At 38.1% G+C, this 19336-nt stretch overlaps 1 protein-coding gene across 1 annotated transcript in view; it reads right to left on the minus strand.

Annotated features, from left to right (window-relative positions):
* LOC149078476 (E3 ubiquitin-protein ligase RFWD3-like) overlaps window positions 1-2415 on the minus strand; it is a 42100-nt gene extending 39685 nt beyond the window's left edge. Inside the window, exon 1 of the mRNA XM_089240589.1 lies at window positions 2203-2415. Within this exon, the coding sequence (XP_089096715.1) occupies window positions 2203-2301 (99 nt within the window). The 5' untranslated portion in view covers window positions 2302-2415. The remainder of the gene's footprint in view (window positions 1-2202) is intronic.
* Between the last annotated feature and the right edge of the window lie 16921 nt (window positions 2416-19336).

Raw genomic sequence — 19336 nt, forward strand, 5'->3', positions numbered from 1 at the left:
TTTAAGAAATGTGGAAAGCACACTTTTTCTTGGAATGACCCATACAGGATATATAGAATAGATTATGCATTGACTTGCTTTGTTGCCTTAACACAGGGGAGCTCTACCTTTATGAGAGTGTAAGAGGGGCCGTCTTAACAGCATCATGGGCCCTCGGGCCAAATGATTTTTCTGAGGCTCTACCAGGCAAATTTTCGAAAATCTCAACCAGCAGGGTTTACCAGCTGGATAAAAAAATTCCTTTCGTAAAAAAGCGAAAATGGGAGGAAAAGCTTTAGCAAAATGCTACGATGCTAAGGGGCCATTCAAGTATTACATCAGCAGATTTTTAGCCATTTTTGACCCCTCCCCCCTTGCCAGCAAAAGTACAGCAAAACACTGACCCCCCTCCATCCCTTGTCAGCAAAATTTAGTTAGCAGCTTAGAGTATTTCATATCTTCAAAAAGGGTGGTTGATGACTTAAGCAACCTTCAAACCCCCCCCCCCCTTGTCATAAAAAGTCAGCAAATCCAAAACCCCCTTCCCCCCCCCCTGATGCTAACGTAATAATTGAATGTCCCCTAATGTAATGATTGATGGTTGGTTGCCTACCTCCTGTACACATTTTTGCGAAAGTGGCTACTACTTTTTTCGCATTCTACGATTTTCTTTCGCATTTTGCAAAAAATGCGACCGTAGCTTAAACCCTGTCAACCAGATCCCATTTTCATGAGGCCCCCCCTTTTCTCTTGAGGCCCCCGGGCCATGCTTGGGTGGGCCCATGCCTTAAGACGGCACTGAGTGTAAGAGCCACTTTATTAATTTGAAAACGTCTCACAGATCTCGTGAGTGATGTGGAACTGTCCCATGGGTCACTTAAGTGCTCTAGTCCATCTGCAGGACATGAAAGTGATCTGTAAATGTGCAAAAGGTCACTTGAATGATCTAAATATATGTGTCACGGGCCGCTGAGTGATTTGGAAGAGTCTCTCTGATAATTTAAGTAATCAGGAAATGTGTGTGTACCAACAGCCACTTAGGTGATCTCAAAGTGTGCTGTGAGCAACTCAAATCATCTGTAAATATGCCACGAGTCACCACTCAGGTTATCTGAAAGTGTGAAGAGGGCAGCTTTAGTGGTTTTAGAAATGTATACCGTGCCGGTTAAGAACCCTTTAAGCAGCGATTAGTCCCAGACCAGATATTTCACATGCCCTCTATAGTGAATTTAGAGTGAAAAACAAAAAATGATAAGAATCATCTTGGGGCCCCAGACTAGAGCCCTGTCAGCCCCATGTATGTGAAAGGGACCACAGCCCCCCAACTTTCATCTACGAGGAAAACCCTTTCTACTTATCAAATTCAATTTAATGAAAAGTAAATTTATAACAAACAGAAATTTTATAAATAGAATCGATCCTTAGAGCCCTGGGCCAGTCACCTGTCTAGGAGGGGAGGGAATGATCATCACTCCAGAGTGCCTTATTATACGGCCAAAATAGGTACTGTTTAAAATACAGAACGATCTAATGAACTACACCATAAATCGAACCGCCCAATACATCAGCATGAGCAAGAATTCAGCGAGCTTCTTTGTAAGGGGTTTTACACATGGCTGTCTAAACATTGTTGGTTCCCAGGCTAAGTGATGTTCGATTTCCCCCCCCCCCCCCAGCTGGAATAACAGATTACATACTTACAATAGGAAATCATAGTAACAGACCTCTTCATGCGTTCCCCCCAATGTATATCATGAGACCCCCCTGGTCATGCGGGCTAAGACGGCCCTGGTTCTATGGACAGCTGTACTGGATTCTGAAACTAGTTGCATTTTTCTCCACCATATTTCATTTGAAAGCTTTATTTCTTCACAGCTCTATGAGCCCCCCCCCCCCCAGTTGTGGCTCCCCCTTTTATCTGAATTTTAACCGTGCCCCTACTCCTGGAATACCCCAGAACCCTAGGCCATCAGATTGAGAATCACACTGCTCCACTGTATGTTATTTTCCCCCACATTTCACTGAGGACTAGACCCACAGACCCTGACCCCCCCCCCCCCGGTCTAGTATGTGGTGGGCACCCGATGGCGTTCATTGAATCTGTCATCAAAAACTGCTCCCTCGAATTTGACAGGACACTACTTGGTGGATCGCTCGGAGTGGACTTCTAAGGTATATTTAATACTCAATAACAATAATAAATAATACAGCGTATATCCTGACCCGTGGCTCCATGGCTTCTTCGCCAATGTAATTATTGGAATCATCGTCCTCGTCGAGCACCACGATTTCCATCGGTCCCAGGTTATCGTCCGAGTCCATGTCTTTCCGTTAAGAAAAGAAACGACCATCGAAAAATACCGCAAACATCGTCTGCGGGAAGATTTCCGACCGAGCGCCAAACACGACCGTTGATTGATAACAACGGTTTGTAAACAAATCCTGCGGCTGGAGCGTCAATCGCCCTCAGACGGACATGCCCACCTGATATTTAAACCAATCAAATCACGCTTAACAACGGTAGTTCATAGTTTGGGAACATAACGGGATATATGATTGATAAAATCAGTGGATGTGTAGATTTTTTCCGTTTTATTAAATCAGTCATAAAAAGTTTAATTTAGTAATTTTATTTGCTAAATATTATTATAATCTATACCATTTCTTTAAAATTGATTTTCAAATGACATAAATTCTCAAAAATAACATTGAAATTATTCATCACAGTGTTTGTGACCTTGCATGTGGTCTGTCGAATTTCAGTCCGTTTTAAAAGAAAGGTATACACGTGTGTGTAATGACAACATCTTTCTTTGTTTTATTTATTAAACAATATAATTTGAATATTCAATTTTGTATTCCTTAAATGAATTCAAATCTTGAAGAAAGCAAAATTTTAAAGCATTAATATTTGTAAAGACTTTGCTGCCATCTATTAGCGATAGATTAACTTTGTTACAGTATGGGGGAATAGATGCTGACATCTAGTAACTTTTAAATGAACTAAAAGTAACTGTCAGTTTGTTCGTGTAATTGACAATTGGTGCGCAAACCGTGGAGGGGACCCGATTCCATGTGGGAGGGGGGGGGGGGAGGAAGGAAGGAGAGATTTTCTAAAATAAAAACTTCCAAATAAGGAATTCATTTTTAGTTAAAAATATGTCATAACTGAAGAATGCCTTCACTCAGCTGAGCTAATTACTTATACGTATCATCATACCTAGGGTGACCATACGTCCCGTATTTCCCGGGACAGTCCCGGTATTTCCTGTTTTCTTGGGGCTGTCCCGACTTTTCAGCAAAAGTGTCCCGGTTTTTCCGTATTTTGCATGAAGCCTACTTGAATTTTTATTCTTTATTGAAGTCAAGGATTGAAATTATTTTTCAACTTATAAATTATATTATGATAATCACAACTAATGAGAATATTAATCTCCCACATTTGTCTTAGTGAACGTTTTTTTTTCGTGGAATTCATTTTAATCCACTGCAATTAGCAGTAATGCTGCATTTTCCACCACTGTGATTTTTCCGTAATTTCAACAATATTTGGTGACTTTGTTCGGTTTTGGCGTCATTTTTGGCGATAATTGGCGATGTCCCACATTTTCCCGTATTTGGAATCCCAATTCCCCTGTATCTCTCGAGGAAATATGGTCACCCTAATCATACCATGTAATTTTATCGAATTCTACTTGTACAATAATCAATATATCGAATCCGCCATGCCAGAATCACGAATGTGCATGTTTACTCTACCTATGTTACGACTCTATGGAAGTTATTTTCCTAACATGATTTGTAACGTGTGTTTCAATAGGGATCCACATTCGCGTTTTAGGCACAACTTAGATAGCAAGACAAGGTATCCAAACAGCTGATAAAAAAAGATGAAAATTTGTACATTCGGTGCTTCTGGCATGCGGCGGATGATATCAAGTTGTATTCTCCCTGTACTTTTACAGAATGACTTCGAGAGAATCACCCGATTTCAAAATTGTATATTTCTTAAAAATTAAATACACAGAATAGAATCATAAGTAATATGTGAATATACGGGGAAAATGTGCCTACGTTTTACAAAAAAGAACTTACGTTTAAAAGAACTTACTTTTTAAAAAAGAACAAAATAATTAAAAAACATTCAAAATAACTTGTAAAAGCAGGTAGAGGTGTTCACTAATATTGCCAGTTGTAATATATTGGCCTTCCCTATCAATAAAATCTTCTATAACAGAGGGGTTGTGTCCGCTGGAAGATTCGGCCTTTCCTCATCTCGTCCCCAACCTATGATCGGGATTCGTGAACTCCATCCTCTCGACTCACTTTTCTTCGGTGTTTTAGATTTGATTGTTGACACATGCGAGGCTGTGCATAAAAGCGAAGAATTAATTCGTGATGTGTTTAACTTTTGTTGTGGACGTTTGTATTAAGGCGTGTGCGTGTTATTCGCACAATTTTCCGCGTCAACTTTTCTACCAAGCACCTAATACTCATGCGATTTGCGCTATGGATCAGTGGCTAAAAATTAGATCTGCGCGGAAGTTGACCGAAACACCAAAATGAAATACCGAGCACCTGTAAACCTGAAAACATTTTGAATCTTCCAAATGTGATTCTACCAAAGCTACCGAAACCTCCTACTACATTAGCTATCGTATTGCGAGACGGGGGGAAAAAATCACACTATTAGTAAAAATATGATGTTAGATGCATGTTTGCAGAGGAAAGTGCTCTTATAATGAGCTTTATATCTTTTGTTTTTGCTTACTTGAAAAATAAAAAAAGCTAAATAATGAAAAAATAGACCATTTAATTTAATTCAACATGTACCTTTTTTTTTGGTGAAACAGATTGGGGGGGGGGGGGGGTTCCGGAGGATTCGGGGTTGGGGGTACGCGGAAAGGAACCGAGTCAGCTGGGGGTACGCGGACTGAAAAAAGGTTGGGAACCACTGATGTACACGGAAGCATTTTCAGTGATTCTCAGACTCTAACATCCATATTTTGTAAGCTTTTGCACCATGAAAATATGGTGTTTCTCTTAGTCGTTTTTGTCTGTAACCAATAAGCGGATAAAATAAAATTTCATCAGCAAAAATATGCCTCTTCTCTAGAAAATATTGAAAACAATTGTACAGTACAGTACTATATTACATGGGAGAAAGACATCAATGGACTAGGACCCCTTCCGCCACATATCAAGTAAAACATTTACAATTCGTCGATTGAAATTAGCAACTGGATTTTAATTAATGTGCCGTATGAGAAAAAGCAATATGATATTAATATATTATATGTATTTTATAAGGAATAATATTAGTTGAATTCTCAAGTTCGCTTCGAAATTTCAACAGTTGTTATTTGGGCGTGGTTAAAGAACATTAGTAAAACACGCAAAGTATAGCGATCTTAGACTTTCTGTGACTACGAAAGTTAAGAATAGTTACACTTTGAATAGTTTACAACAATGAACTGTTAATGATAGCACTACTACTATTTAACCGTACATGCACTTCGTGGAAATTACTATGGGGAATTTCTGACGAATTGGTACATGTGTGTTATATGTTTGTGTGTGCATATGAGTGTATGCGACGTGTAAACGATGCACATGCGTGATATGTTTGTATATAAAGACATGACCCTCACTTCCCGAAGCAGATTCTTTGGCTGTGAACTTTGGCGGGTTTCCCAGACCAAACTATTGACCAGCCCTTCTATAGTAAATTTATAGCATGGAAAAAAAATGAGGAGAATCGTCCCTGGCCCCTAGGGCCGAAGCCCTGTCAGTCTCACCACTGGGGGGGGGGGGCATGTATGATGATAGTACTGCTATATCGGTAATGATCATGATGTGTCTGTCATAGTCTTCTCGTATTCGAGTCCATAACATGAAACTCCACGAACGGAAAAGTGTAAAACATAAATCGAACACAATCAAGGATATTGGTCAGGATCAAATTAATGTTTGCTCTCCAACTCCCTCTTTGCACATGAGCTGAAGCAAAAGCAAAAAAAAAAGCATCAAAGGGTTATGTTGGTGATTTATGGGATTCGCGAATCCATATTACTCCACTCGAAGCTTCCGATAAACAACCAGGCTTTGATCAGTTTTACACAGAGATGTTTCCAGGTTAAAAGAAAAATCTTCTACAAAGTTCAAGGGTTCAAGACAAAATTTCAAGCATAACACTGCTCTATAACCAGCTGGGTCAAGGGTCATTCCTTTTCCGATATTATACCATTGTCACCTATCATAGGCCTAATGATTAGCCATGGGCTGTAATCTAAAAGTTTTCACGTTTGGTATATACAGTACGTACATAAAAAAAAAAAGGCTGAAATGTCAGAGTCGGTGTAATCAAGACATCATTCCTTACTTCTGAGTTCATTGGAAATTCAAATACCCTCGTTACAGAGATATTTGGGGATTTGGAGCTGATTGGAGCCGCCATTAATCAAAAGCTTAAGAACATTGCGTGGGGGAAATGCACATTTTTTTTTACATGTGTGAAATCTTCTCAATGTGTTTTAACATTTAATACTTGATTTACCACGTAGAAGAAAGAACTAAAATCTGTTTTTATATGAAACTGGCCAGGAAAGAAAAACTTCGTTCGCTATATTGATGCCATTTGGCACCATCATAACTATAGTTTACGATTTTTTTGACACCAACACTTAGTTTATTGTAACACAGAAGTTTATGGTAAAATAATTTTCTTTCTCTTACCTCGTAAATTGAAGACTTTACAATATATAAGAAAGACCCCACGTCCCCCTCCCCCCTTTTTTCTTCTATTACTATTATTATTAGGGGCGAAAAAGAACAAGAAATAATATTTGAAGCGCCATCACGTCCAGAGAATATAAGTATTATAACCGCGTAAGGATTAGTGACGTAAAGGATTTAAAGGTCGAGTAGTTTACGAAATTTCTCAATTTTTTTTCCCAAGTTGGGGGGAGGGGGAGTGAGAGGGTGGTACCCTTATGTCTGGAAATGCATTTTCTGCATTTTCTGCACATGTATAGTGTTCACGAAGGTTGAGAAAGACATATCGGGTAGCATTTGCTGGAGATTATTCAAATGAATGAAGTCCATGTTTTGTAGGAGGAGAGTATATCACAAAGATATGGGGCTCAGGCCTCTACACCAGGGCTCGACAAATCTTTAAAAATTTACATGCCCGGTCAGGAACGTGACTTGAAATGATACAAGTCCGGATCAATATTTTACATGCCTGAAAAATATTACTGGATGTCATTACCACTACTACTAAGCCACACATGCATCTCGTTCATATTCCTCTGCGGAGCTTCTAACGATTTAGTACATGTTGGAATGAACGTGTACGTGCTGTGATCCTGACGCGAAGTCTGTTTCAGTGTAATGCATGTTATAGTGCTACCATCTATCATCTATTTTTCGAATTACCCGAGAAGCGTAATGATTAAAGATTTGTAACGTTGTTAAAGACTTTTTAAAGGGGGATCGGCTCGGCATCTGTGCGTCGAAGTGAATAAATATCATTAATGGATTGACACTTATTTCATTGCAAAAACCATTTCTCATTGTTGAAAAGAACGCACAAAATAGCTTCATTTAATACCTACTTACACAATCCTCTTAAAAAAATCATAATGAATAACACAAATTTTTAGTATAAATATTTCTTTGAATCTGCTTTATCACTACTGTAACTGGTGATAATTATGATGAAAACCAGAAAAAAGGGAGAAAGACAGTGTTTTTTCCTCAGCCCAAATATATGCTTATCCTCATAAAATTAGTGTGGTCACTTGTTGAAAATCTGAGATCAGTCAATAATAATTTTTCGCGGTGTTGGAGTCTGAAAAGAAGTCGGTAAGTTGCTGTTCACTGAAATCATAGTCGACTAAAGTTCCAGGACTGGACTTAGCAGCAGAGCATCATGGGGCCCCGGCCAAGTGATGTTTTTGAGACCGGTAATTCAGAGGAAATATTTTTCACCAACTATGAATTTTCATTAATTCTGAGAAAATATTCTTTCATCATATATATAAATGTGAACTTTCATTGTTACATAAATTATGTCCTCTCTAATTATGAGTTTTAATATTTTTTTCATTGGATATGAATTTTCTTAATTTGGAAATTATTTTTGCAACAAAAATATAAATTTTCATTCATTCTTAAATTATTTCCTTATCATTATTAATAATCATTGATTCTGAATTTTTTATTGAATTGGTTTTTTATCAATTCTTAAATTATTTTCTTATCAAATAATAACCTTCATTATTTCCGTAATTTTTTTTCATTAAATATTAATTTTCATAGATTCTCAAAATATTACTTCACTGAATATTAACTTTTCATATATTCTAAGAAGTTATCTTTTTCTATATAATATATGAATTTTTATAAATCCTGATTGCTCCCTTAAAAGATCAAATTACCCCCCCCCCTCCTCCCCCAAAAAATCATATTGCCCTCCGGTGTTGCGTTGGCCCCACGTTGGGAATCACAAGCATAGACCAAAATGGTCTCCTATGACCTCCAGAATTATATTGAACACAAAAAAATGTATGTTCAAGTATAACCCTTTTTTCCTCCTTTCATATCAATGACTAGAACACATGTGGTACCTTAGCATTTTTCTCAGCCCCTTACAGGGATGAAGCTCGTCTACCAGATGTTACTGAAAAAGAACAGCCTAGAAGTCCTGATAGAAAAACACAGCTGCTGTACAATCCAGAAGAATAAAAAAAAATATCGAAAAAAGAACCTTAATAAGTAAGGAAGAAGCAGGCTTTAATTGCCTTTACCTTTTATCTCATTACGCTGTACAGTCATTAAATTAAATAGCAATTTATTTCGGTCATTAAAAATTAGATTGGAACCCGCGAGAGATTTCAATTTCCAACAGCTCCCTCCTATAGAGAAAGGCATCGCCCATGACTAAAATAAAAAAATCGAAAGGGATCCCGGCTGTATGGATTCCCTTGTAGTCGAGAACAATCAGATCAGTGTTCTCTTTAGAGAAAATAACAACGAATCCATGATAATAATCCATTCTAATTGCTGGTACCCCAGAGAGAGGTACTAAGCTCTATTCTGTTCCCCTGGTGTCACATTTTTTTTTTTGGCCCATATAATAATAAGTCTTATTGGTTAATGAGAGTGTTTCATTTTTTTGTCTGGGACGTCATGCCTACAAGAGAGGACTACTAGTACTACAGAGTCCGGAGAACAATCCTTTCTCTCATCGAGTGTAACAAAAAAAAAATTTCATTCAATATCTTATATGTAAGAGAAATAATTTTGTTTTCTTTTCTTATGGTAGGAGAGGTTATTACAGCGAGACCACGGCCGGCCGGAGGATGGAGGAAAAAAACAAAAAAGAAGAGGGGTTGAGCTGTAATTTATTTTATTACTTTTCTGGGGGTCAGGTTCAAGAGTTTTGAAGGTCCAGTCTATTACTATTACTTTTTATTTTGATCCATTATCGATGTGGGGGGGGGGGGGTCACCAACAAATAGCGTAATGTATAATCAGAGTTCTAGTTGAATAATTATTCAACGTTGATAATGCCTTCAAGAACTTGCGGGACTCTTGGTGATGAGCATGGGGTCGATATCAGGGACGGGCTTAAGTATTTTGCTGCCCTCTAAAACGGGGGTGCCCCTCCCCCGCAGTGTCCATAAACACCCTAGTATATGCCAGGCTTTCATTGGCACCCGAAAATGACTATCAAACTACTATTTTATGGACATATTCGACAATAAATTTGGAAGATAGTGCCCAGCGAAAAAATTGCAAGTGCACCCACAGGCACTTGAAGGTTGAGGGCTGTCAGGGCTAGAGAAAAAATTATCTATCCAGGGTCTCAACTAGATACTCTTTCAGCCGGGAAAGTATTCATTATGCCCCACCCTCCCCCCCCCCCCCCATCATAGGTGTCGAACCTCTGGACTGAGGCTATTTGACTAAAATGCAAAGCACGCTTTCCCCTCATGCGCAGGACCTTGAGGCCCATATATATCAACCGTACGTTGTAGAGGTGTAGTTTGAATTTAAATAATGCTCAGAATGTGTTCAAAAATTACCCTGCCTTACTTTAGAAAGTGAAAATACAGTATGTAGCAGAATAAAAAAAAATATAAATTTTTATACGGTCCCCTTTGTCGTCTAACTTTCTATTAGTAAGTCGTTGCCGTGTACCTCCTGATGCCAACAAAAAAGTTTCAAGTTTCTAAATGCAATATTCGCTCAGTTATTTGAATTCAAAAATCAGCGAAATGTTGGGAAAGAACAGCATAAACGAATGAAAGAAGCATTGCTCGTTAGTTTATGCTGTTCTTTCCCAACTTTTCTCCGATTATTAAATTCAAAAATATTTCAGCGAATATTGCATTTAGAAACATGGGATTTTTTTGTTGGCTTCAGGAGATACGGGGCAACAACTTTCTAATTGGAAGTTAGAGGACAAAGGGGAAAGTATAAAAATTTATATATCTTCAATTTTGTGACACACTGTATTTTCTCTCTCAAAACTGCTACAGGGTAATTTTTGAACGACTTCTGAGCCGTTTTTAAATTCAAACTATTCCCCAGGGCCGTCTTAATGGCAACGTGAGCCCCCGGGCCAAGCGGTTTTTGTGAGGCCCTACCAGGCAAATTCTAGAAAATTTCAACCAAATCTCATTTTTGTGAGGCCCTTCTTCTCTCGGGGCCCCCGGGCCGTGCCTGGGTGGGCCCCATGCATTAAGACGGCACTGACTATACCTCTACAACGGACGGATGATGAGATAAAGGTCTCATCAGCACTTACAGGAACACCCTGTATACCGCTGCGTCTTATCTACAGATTTTTTTTTTTTCTGAGAGGTTGGAATAAAAATATAGAAAATATTTTCTAAATTAATTGGTGAAAAACAATTTTTTAAGGATTTATAGATGGCGTATAAATCTTTATAGAAAAATCAATTTTTTTACAAAAACAGGACAAACAATCCTTTCAGTTACTTAAGACTTCGTTATTGATGAATTAAATTTTCACCTTCGAATTGCTTGCAGTAAAATAATATAACACTGCAATTACTATACACTTCTATACACTATAATTTTATGTGCCAGAGTTGCCGTCTGGGTGCTCGACTTGCAATGTTGGGTGCTCTCGATTCAAAAAATGTTGAAGACGCCATTATCTACACGCATGGACATTTACACAACATTAGGGACTTTCGTCGCCCTTCTGTATTTTTCCTGGTGTGAGTGATTATCATTTTGAACATCAGCAGTTATGTTCGAAAATTTTGAGCCGCATAAAAAACAAGGCAAAGAACGGAAAATAGAATCCTTTTAAAGTCTTTTCAAATACCTTCAAACCACAAAACATCCATAAATAATGTTTAGGAAAACGTAAAAAAACAAAATAAAGCCAGCAATTGCATTATGGAATGGGTAACACAGTGGTGAAAGAAAGAGAGGCTATTTCCCAAGCTCTGCACATCCCGATGACAGCCCAAAAATGTAGATCATAGAAAGCCTATTATTATTCAACAAAAGAACGAAGAAAATTGGAAGCTACCGTTCGTCAATTTCACTACAACAACATATGGTCTACGGCAACAACAATTTCATTTTTTTCCCCCTTGAGTAATAGGAGGGCAAAAAATTCATCAATTTTCTTTCGAAGATGACGTTTTCAACTAAGTGCTGAAAAATAATCAATAGAATATTCTAGGCCGTTGATAGATTTGAGATATTCTCAGGTTAAAAAGCCTTTGTTGATAAATGAGTGCTTTATAAGGTTGTTTTTTTACATGAATAAAAAGATTTTTAAGATATTTTTCCGTTGAGAAAAGATCAAAAATATTTTTTCTATGCTTATTGTGTCTAGAATAAATGCATCGGAACCCCCCTCTATAACATACCGTGAAACCTCGTTTATACGTCGCTCAGTTATACGATTTTCACATTTATACGACGATTACCTTCGGTCGCAATTGGTTCCTATGAAAATTTTAATGTTAAAATAACTCATTTATTCGACGCAAAAAACCTCAATTATTCGCCACTTTCACTTCGATTCGAACTCCGATTCCTTTGAAAAAAACGTCATTTATGTCAACCAAATGCGTTGAATCTCTTGGACCATAGTTTCCCGAACTTTTTTGTCCCATCGCCTCCTTCTTCAGAAATTTTCTCCCATCGCCCCCCAACGCAATCTAACCCATAGGATCCTATGTTATACCCGTAGTTCCTACCACCCCTTGGAACTTTCCATTGCCCCCCAGGGGGCGTGAACGCCCACGTTGGGAATCGCTGTCTTAGACCATAGTTTCCCGAACTTTTGGTTCCCCATCGGCCTCTTCTTCAGACATTTTTTTCTCTCATTGCCACCCCCAACTCATGCGTACCCATAGGATACTATATTATACCTGTAGCTTTTTTTCTATCACCTCCTTGGGCAATTCCATCACCCAACAGAGGGTGATATTGCCCACTTTGGGAAACACTGTATTAGACTAAAGGTGTTAAACCTTTAGGAGAGTGCAGGCCACTTCACTGACTTGAATTGTGCCATGGGCCACTTAATTATGTGATCTGGAACATCAGTGCCTGATCACTCAAGTGATCTGGAAATGGGCCACGAGTCACTCAAGTGCTGAGTCACGGGCCGTGCGAATTTGTAAACGTGTCACGGGTCACTAAATGATTTTTAAATGTGTCCCGTGGTTGCTAAATGCTCTAAAATTGTGTTTTCGTGATCTGCAAATAGGCCGCGGTTTACTTTATTGATCTGGAACTGTATCGCGGGTCACTCAAGTACTCTCGAACTGCTGCAGCTCACTCAAGTGGTCTGTAAATACGCCACGAATCCCCCTAAGTTATCGGAAAATGTGCTGCACTGTGCCCATGATGCAATGTGCATCATGGGATCCATGATGTTCTTAAGTCAGCCACCTCGTTGGGCAGTTTGTCTGTTGTGGCGTTGTATTTGTATTGTATTGTATTACGTGATGTGTCTCCTAGTTCAGTTTTATAAAATTAGGTTTGAGATCGCCGCATTAGATGACTCCAAGAGCCACGTTAGCCCCACGGGCCAGGGGTTGAGAATATACTTTGTAGACGGTGAAAACGCAAGATGCAATCGAACGAATTAATGCTAATTAATGCTATTTCAATATTTTCAAATTAATTTAATAGATATTTTGTATACCGGTTGGTAAGAGCAGAGCAGCAACAAGAAGCTTGGTCAGCAGGGGCAAGCAAGTATTTTGGTGCCTCCTTGTAATGTTGGAAGAGAGGTAAAAGTGTGAAATGTGCGCCCCTTCTGGTCCAGTGTCCGGGGCAGCAGACCCGCCTGCTCCCTCCCCCCAGTTGCAGCCCTGGGTAAGAGGGGGCACCTTTTTTTTCCAAACGAGTCTCAGTTATACAACTTACTCATTTATACGACGTTTTTACCCGGCTTCTTGAAAGTCGTATAAACGAGGTTCCACTGTACCTGTTTCCTCTCATATAGTAACAGATGTTGGAAAAACTTGACCTTATAGGAGGCTTTGAAGATTCGAACCCATGTCACCCTGTAGAACATTAAGCAGCTTCCGGAAGAACTCAAGAGAGAGAGAGAGAGAGAGCGGCAACAAACAAAAACTCTTCTTGTTCTCCAAACACAAAAAAGAAAAGAGGAAAAAATTACAGCACAAGACCCACCATTTTCTTTTTACTTCCCCTTCTTGCTTATTACATGTTATAAGAAAAAGAATTCTGGTTTTGTTTGCTGCGGATGGATGAAAAGAAAACTAGAAAGTCGTTTGGGGTGAAGAAGTAGAAGAAAAAGAGATACACCTTATTATATATAATCATTAAAGTGGATGTGGTAAAGCCATGATGGGGGCATAGGTATAAAAAAAAATAATAATAAATTCAGGAACATCGTTTGGCCTTGCCACGAAAAGGATATCAAGGGATGATTCGTTTTGGAGTAGATTCGCCAACCTCACGGTTTTTTGATACGATGGCCAAATAGTCCTTGGGTACCATTTAGTTTTAGTTTATTCGGTTCTGTATCCATCGTTTTGCGTTTAAAAATTGTTGGAATGGAATTGAAGGGCTTAAAATTTAAGATGTGTGTGTGTTCCAGTAGTATAAATTGGTTATTTGTTCTAGGGCTCGAATTTGACTGTTCTGAGAAATGCAGGCATTGATGGGCAGCATGACAATGGTCAAAGATTGTTGGTAAAAAAGTGAATACAGTAATATCTCGAAATTAAGAGATAGGTGGGCTCGACGACAATCACATGTCGAAGTCGCGTGAGTCGGGGTACGATTTCTCATACAACTTCATATAGATCAGGGTTTTCCAACGTAGAGTTTCTCCCGAAACCCTTGATGGTTATAAGGTTGTTCAGTGGAACCCTTCATGATAATGATGCTATTTTACGCAGCTTAAACAAATTTTTGAATATTTTACCCGAAAAAATGTTTGTCCCCACTGCCCACTCAACAGCATCAGTGCGAAATGAAAGAGGGACTCAGGCATCACCTCTTAATCAGGAGCGTACGCAGGATCGACTTTGGCTTGGGGAGGACACAAAAATTGTCGTCCCGAGAAATTTTGAGTTATCATCCAAAGCGTATTGAAATTAATTATTAATACGCTTTGATAGAGAACGCTTATTATTAATACGCTTTGATATCACCCTTCAAAAAGTATTTAAAGTAAAAGAAATTGGTTTAAATAGCACTTAAAAGATATTTTCTTTCGATATTTAAGTATTTTTTTAAAGTTTTTGGTCCGCTTGCGTAGGGGTCTCCGCTCTTAATACACATATTTATTGTCATAAATCATTGTGCCAGATCTTATCGCGAAACCCCTATTCAACTGAGGTCCCAGCATGGCCCATTACAAGGGGGTGGGACCTAGCAGAGCTCCAGCCAAGGGCCGAAGATTATTCTCATATAATTTTTGTTTTCCACACTACAGGCTGTTTGCACAGCGGATATCTCTGCAACCGTTGACTTTAGAAACATACCTTCAGTTACAAAAAGTTTTCAAATGACGTGCAGTTACTTAAAATCTGAAAATTTGTTTGAGGGGGTTGTATACATGAAAAAAATGAAGAAAGTAACTTTTTATATTGACACCCTGTGCTCAAAAACCCAATTAGAAAGTTATTGCCCAGTCTCTTCTAAAGTCAACAAAAGAAATTTCCACGTTTCTAAGTTCAATATTCACTGAAATATTCAAATTCGCAAAAACGGAGGAAAGAAAAAAAATTTTGAATGTGTGCGGGTAAAACGACTTTTTCCCAAATTCCTCCGTTTTTTGAAATTGAATATTTAAGTGAATATTGCACTTAGAAACGTGGAAATTTTTTTTTGTTGACCTCAGAAGAGACTGGGCAATAACTTTCTAATTGGGTTTTTGAGCACAGGGTGTCAATATAAAAAGTTACTTTCTTCATTTTTTTCATGTATATAACCCCCTCTTTCAGATTTTAAGTAACTGCACGTTATTTGAAAATTTTTTGTAACTGAAAGTATGTTTCTAAAGTCAACGGTTGCAGAGATATACGTTGTGCAAACAATTTGGGACAGCCTGTATAACTTCATCATAGATGGGGCCCGTGAAGAGTCTTACCTGGAAGTCCACCTAAGATCTTAGGTTAGGGGGGCAATACTGCAGGATGAGGAGGGGACATAAATTTCCGTGGCGATTGAACTCATGGTTGAGAATTCAAGAAATTGGAGCCCTGTCACCCTATTGGAGGCATATTCACGAATAAAGAGTTTTATTATAACCCTCATCAGAGCTCCCGTGCAAGAACTTTATCATGTGCTTTAAATATTAATGAAAATGCTTGAATTAATAATCAACCTAATCATTGAATTATAAGGTGTTTATATGAGTTGTCGGTTTTTTCACACTATACACTTAGTATTGAGGAGGCCACATGATCTCAGTCTTGGGGGGGGGGGGGGCCTGACTTCAGGATGGACGGACATGATGAGCACAGAGATGCTCACGGGGAAAGTAAAAATATTATTCCTACATGAAATGTGCCCTCTAATTTAGTTTTTTCTTTCAAATGGGGTATGTCTTATATTTTTCCTGCATTAGCTTTCTATTCTCTACGCATAAGAGTTACGATATCTGCGCAAATCTCAAAACAATATACTACCTTACACAATACAGGGAAGTTTCTTTCTGCGCAGCAAAAAATTTCTGTATATGTACACGGAAGCATTCTCATTTTCAGTCATTCCCAGATTCTAAACGTGCATATTTTGCAAACTTTATTAACCATGAAAGAATATTGCCATTCTTAGTTACTTTTGTCCATAAAACAAATGGGTGAAACTAAAATTTTATCAGCTACAAAATATTACCTTTCAGAAGTAATCAAAAGGCCCCCCAAAAATAAATTCTGAAGAAAAAAGACTTCATTATAACTGCATTATGAGTATTTTAATCATATTATTTTACTTTACACAAATATCAACTACTAAAATTTTGCAGCAAATTTTATTGTTTAATTTATATTATTGCTTAAAAAATATTTTTAAATATCATGTATTGTTTTTATGCGTAAATAAATTTTTTTCAATTCTATTTTTGAAAGATCATTAACAGTTGTGTTTTTCATTTCGTAGGTAGCAGAAGGGGTTCGAAATAAAGGATGTTTCTCAATATAATACATACTGTACTGCTGAGGTTTTCAACCTTTCTTGACACACGTAGCCCTTTCCTGTATATAATTTCTATGGCGGAGCCGAGTAGACATATTTTTTATTTATTCGTCAAAGTTATTGACTTATTTTAATTATTTAAAAATATTAATAATAATTATTTTTTTCCAAATTTACTGTTTTTTTTTATTTCCCTCGTTGGGCTGCGGAACCCCCTGGGAGTTCACACGGAGTCCTTTGGGCTTCGGGAGCACCGGTTTAGAACAGCTGCTGTACTGTATAGTTATTTTCTAAAAAGGGATATTTTAGCTGATAAAATTTTATTTTTATCCGTTTTTTGGTTATGGACAAAAGTAATTACGAAAGACATTTTTTTTTCATGATTAATAAGTTTACAAAATATAGACATTTATAGTCAGAGAATGACTAAGAATGATCATTCTTTTGGTCACTCACGTGCTTCCACATTCTCTAGGTTAAGCATCCAAGTTGTCTGGATATCTTATCTCGTTAAAACTCAAAACAAAGATCTTTGCGAATATCAGCAACAAGAAAGTTATTAGAAAGAATTCTTACAAAGAAAATTTAAAAGCTATCTGGAATATGTAAGGGTTCCGAGGCGTTTGATCATATGGAACCCAAAAAAACTATCACGGAACCCTAGGGCTCCACGGAACAGCAGTTGGAAACCCGTGACGTACATATCAACTAATTAAGACTGCTTTGATAATACTCTGGTCCATCGAAAGAAATGAATTGCCTATGTTTGGAGGTAAGATAGCAACTTTGACCCGCAGATTGAAATTAACTGAGAGTAGCAAACCGGTTGCATTATCAATGATGAGCATCACATTAAACTGATTTTCTTTGAAAGATTGTCGATAAAGTTGGATTTCAGGTATGAAATTGCAGCCTTCTCTGCAAAAATGGCAGATACCATTCACAAGCCTTTGGGTTTCATTTCTAAAATCACGGCAATTGTATTGTCCTAATCAAGTAGCCCTCTTAATAATAAGTTCAATTACATCACATATGATGTCCTGATCGACTAAACAATGTTTACTTTCATTATCACTTAATCTTTACTATTTCAGTAGTAATCTCGAGAAACAAGCATTTTTTCAGAGAAAATCGAGTAACTCCGAAATCGCGGCATCAATAAAACATTGAGGGGGGGCTGAAAAGTGCGTGTCCTCCTTGTGTACGCAGAAAGAAGAGTTAGGGTGCATTTCATTGTTTGTTTAGAAATTATTGGGGGGGGGGGGCTCAGCCCTCTTTCAAAATTTATTTGGGGGGAAGGGAAGTCAAATGGCCTCAGCCCTTAGGTTTCGGCGCCCATGAGTAGTACTGTATACGTTTCTTAGCTCAATGTTCTTTAACCTTTTTATAACTGTGGATCGGAGGGAGTAATTGAACAATTTCGCGGACTGGCGGAAATGGGAGAAATGATTTACGAAGAGCCAAAATAAATAAATAGGAGAAGTGATTTGAGGACCACCGAGAAATAAATAAATGATAGAAATTATTAGAGGACCGGCAGAAAGTAGAAAAAATTCACAGACCCTCAGGCGGCTTACACAGAAATAAAAGGCAATAAAAGCAGCTTAATATTTGAGAAATCTAAAATTATGCCTATATAGTGCCTATATCAATGGGGAGTGAAATGTTTGGTGGTCCGGTAAAAATATTCCACGGACCAGCGGTGACGAGCGCTGGTTTCAAGGGTCCTTAAAATCATGAAGACGCCCCCAAAATGTTCCAATGCAGAAAAGACTCAGATTTGATATTCTTCTCTAATTTTTGGTGCTAGAAGAAATCTTAGACATTGATTAATGGTGAATTTTTTAATAGCTTGTGAAATTTGTGCTTTAGAGATTTATTTTTCCCAAAGGTGCTCAGTAAGATGTTTTTCAACAAAACAGGAATTGGAATAAAAAATGTATCTAGTAGCTATTGCATATATACAGATGGTCTACTGGATAGATTGATTAGTCAGCCCGTTTTTTAAATATGAGCACCTCCCCAAAATTATAGTTATAGTTATGTTAGTGCAAGACAAATGATCCCGTGGCCCATGCAGAAATAAGTTCCAGGTCTGTTTATATACATTATTGTCATATATGACATTCATTCACCACATATCTTTGTAAATTTTTTTAATTTTTGGGACACCCTGAATTGGGACTGACAGTTAAATCTAAAATGACTTGTGAAATCTGTGTGTTTCTCTCTCAGATTAACGATGTCCATAATATCAGCCGCAAGCATATGCGTGAAGTTATTGGAAATGTTGAAAGGGCTCAAAAACATTGGAGGGGAGGGGGAACAAATGTCAAACTCAATAATTCTGTAAATATTATGAAATAGGAACAAATATATGGGGGTGGGGGGGTTACTGGATGATGGACTGTAACAGGGTCTTCTGTTAATGGATCGACAAACTCAGAGGGTTGTCAGTAGACATCAAGAGGAACAAAAACTGCAATGGAACATGGTGTCGCAAATTACGTTGAGAGGGTGAAAATCGCGAAAAACACATGCAGACTCTGAGTTCAAAAGAGACGAAAGGTGGATGTCAGTGCATCGCTGAATGCGTTCGTGGGTTCGCTCGCGATATCTGACGTAAGCAGCGTCGCGAAACGCATGCGCTAGGGTAAGATCACGCGCTGCGGAC

This window comes from Pholcus phalangioides, unplaced genomic scaffold (assembly GCF_987345545.1).
Source record: "Pholcus phalangioides strain wild (caught in Gottingen) unplaced genomic scaffold, Ppha-v1.0 ptg000013l_1, whole genome shotgun sequence".
Lineage (NCBI taxonomy): Eukaryota > Metazoa > Arthropoda > Arachnida > Araneae > Pholcidae > Pholcus > Pholcus phalangioides.